The sequence below is a fragment of the Plasmopara halstedii genome (assembly GCF_900000015.1).
Source record: "Plasmopara halstedii genome assembly, contig: Scaffold_525, whole genome shotgun sequence".
NCBI lineage: Eukaryota > Oomycota > Peronosporomycetes > Peronosporales > Peronosporaceae > Plasmopara > Plasmopara halstedii.
In genome coordinates this window covers 1841929-1843885 of record NW_020187445.1, presented here as the reverse complement: position 1 = coordinate 1843885, position 1957 = coordinate 1841929, and the positions used below count along the sequence as shown (strand labels likewise).

Sequence of the window (1957 nt, the reverse complement as noted above, 5' to 3'; positions counted from 1 at the left end):
AAGTACGAGTTTAGCGGATCGCAATCCGCTTACTCCAAGAGTAATTATAGCCTTAACCTAAGGCTAATTAACTCTTTCGTTTTAAACTCAAACGGACTTTATTTATTTTTATCTGCGGCATGCCGCCTAATTTTAAATGCATAGATTTTCCTAAATATAAATAGTAAAATCTAAATACATGTATAACTACTGGCTATCCAGCCCCGTACCGTATTCTGGTTTGGGTTTGGTCACACCATGCCCATCTGGTGTGACCCCCTCTGTTACCAGGGTATGTGTAACCCCGTTACATCATCAGTGCCAAAGACTCGCTTATCTATTTCTGCGCGAAGCTTTTTTAAGCGCATACTATAGAGCACTGCTCGCGACCTTCAAACGTGGCTCTTTATTGAATATAATTTTGTGAAGTGCAGGGTGCTGTCACTAAAAGACTGAACGTCGCTGATACATCAAACAGAATGGGTGACCCGCTCAGCCCCCTTTGACTACACATCATCGAAGATATGTCTCATCAGCTGCTAATGCTATTCATTAACCAGATTTATGGTACTTAACTAAGTACAGTCGACAATGTCTATTCTGCAATAAACCTCTCCGGAAAATCGGAATTCGCGTCGGGATGGTAGTGGCTATACTAATTACTATGAGCATGACCAATTTGCCACCTGCTCTTAGCCTTTCAGTTATTCGGCGCCGAGTCGAGAAATTAGTACCTTTTTAAAGCTCGCCTCGTGTTTTGTACGAAATGCGTCCATGACGTCACATTGTTCTTTTTGTAGGGGCCATTGCCGTGTGACGCAAAAATGAGTATTCAAGGAATGAATCCAATATCATGTATTTGGAAAAACAAGTGCGGTGGGTCTCTTGTCACCACGTTGTGATGTAACTTTATTGAGAATATAGAATTTATTTGTTAGATTCTTATGGGTATCTCCCTCAAAGGCTCGACGCTCATATTTGCTCAGATGCTGGGTAAGTACTCTCTCGCTTGGGAACACCAGGGGCCTCTATCAAGCTAAGCTGCCTTTGTTACTCGGCAACTTCTAAAGTATAAATATAGAATTGATTCATAGACTAATACCTGGTTTACAACTTTTCTACTTTTTATAATAAACGGTCTTTATTGTTTGACCTGCAGCTAACACATCAGTCCTTTCTCGACTGAGTTCTATTACCTTATAAAATCTGGTACCTAATTACGTACTCTTATCGTGTTTACATACACCTTGCACTTCTGGTCCAATCATATACGATACAATTTGGTACAGTTGTACAAAATTAACATTGCACGTGCATAAAATTATCGATATTTAAGGAGAGGAAAGAGGCCCAATAAGTATAAATTAGTATCCGTGTGCTGCCATTGATTCTTAGGGCATACTCTCTTGAAATAGCAAAGCAGCCTAGGCAACCAGGCACAGTAGAGGCAACAACTCGTTTACCCCAAAAAAGATGATACGAAAATAGCTATAATTCGTGTGGAAACACGGAATCTTTGATAAAATTACTTCTGTGTAACGTTCTTGGTATATTCGCTGCATTGACACTATTCAATTTTTTTATTAGGCTATACATCTGTGTGCTGGATTAACTCCTACCGGTTTAGCAGATTGCCGGCAGTCCATCAGTCTCTTTGAAGGGAGCAAAGAATGATACGAACGGCAAAATATTTGTATTTCAGAATACAATGGTAGTCTACAAATTCGTATATGGCATCAATGCCGCACACTTTCTCACTCAATTTGTTCTAATCAAGATAACAAAAATCTACCAGATAAATAGAAAATAAGAACAATATACCAGATGTTTGAAAGCTAAAATAATATACCAAGTGCATACTACTTCGATTAGATATCTCGCAATTAATGGGATAAAAATGCCTCAACAACTAGGCTATTACAGTGAGGGGATGTCATGTCTTGTGAGAGACATGCTGTGGAACCCCAAGCCACAGAGC

At 39.4% G+C, this 1957-nt stretch overlaps 1 protein-coding gene across 1 annotated transcript; it reads right to left on the bottom strand.

Moving 5' to 3' along the window:
* Positions 1-1403: 1403 nt before the first annotated feature.
* Positions 1404-1625, bottom strand: PHALS_10999 (uncharacterized protein; the record flags this gene model as incomplete). The annotated part of the gene is made up of 2 exons (XM_024726519.1): positions 1404-1535; positions 1599-1625. 2 exons carry the CDS (start codon positions 1623-1625, stop codon positions 1404-1406), a joined length of 159 nt encoding a protein of 52 aa, XP_024577188.1.
* Between the last annotated feature and the right edge of the window lie 332 nt (positions 1626-1957).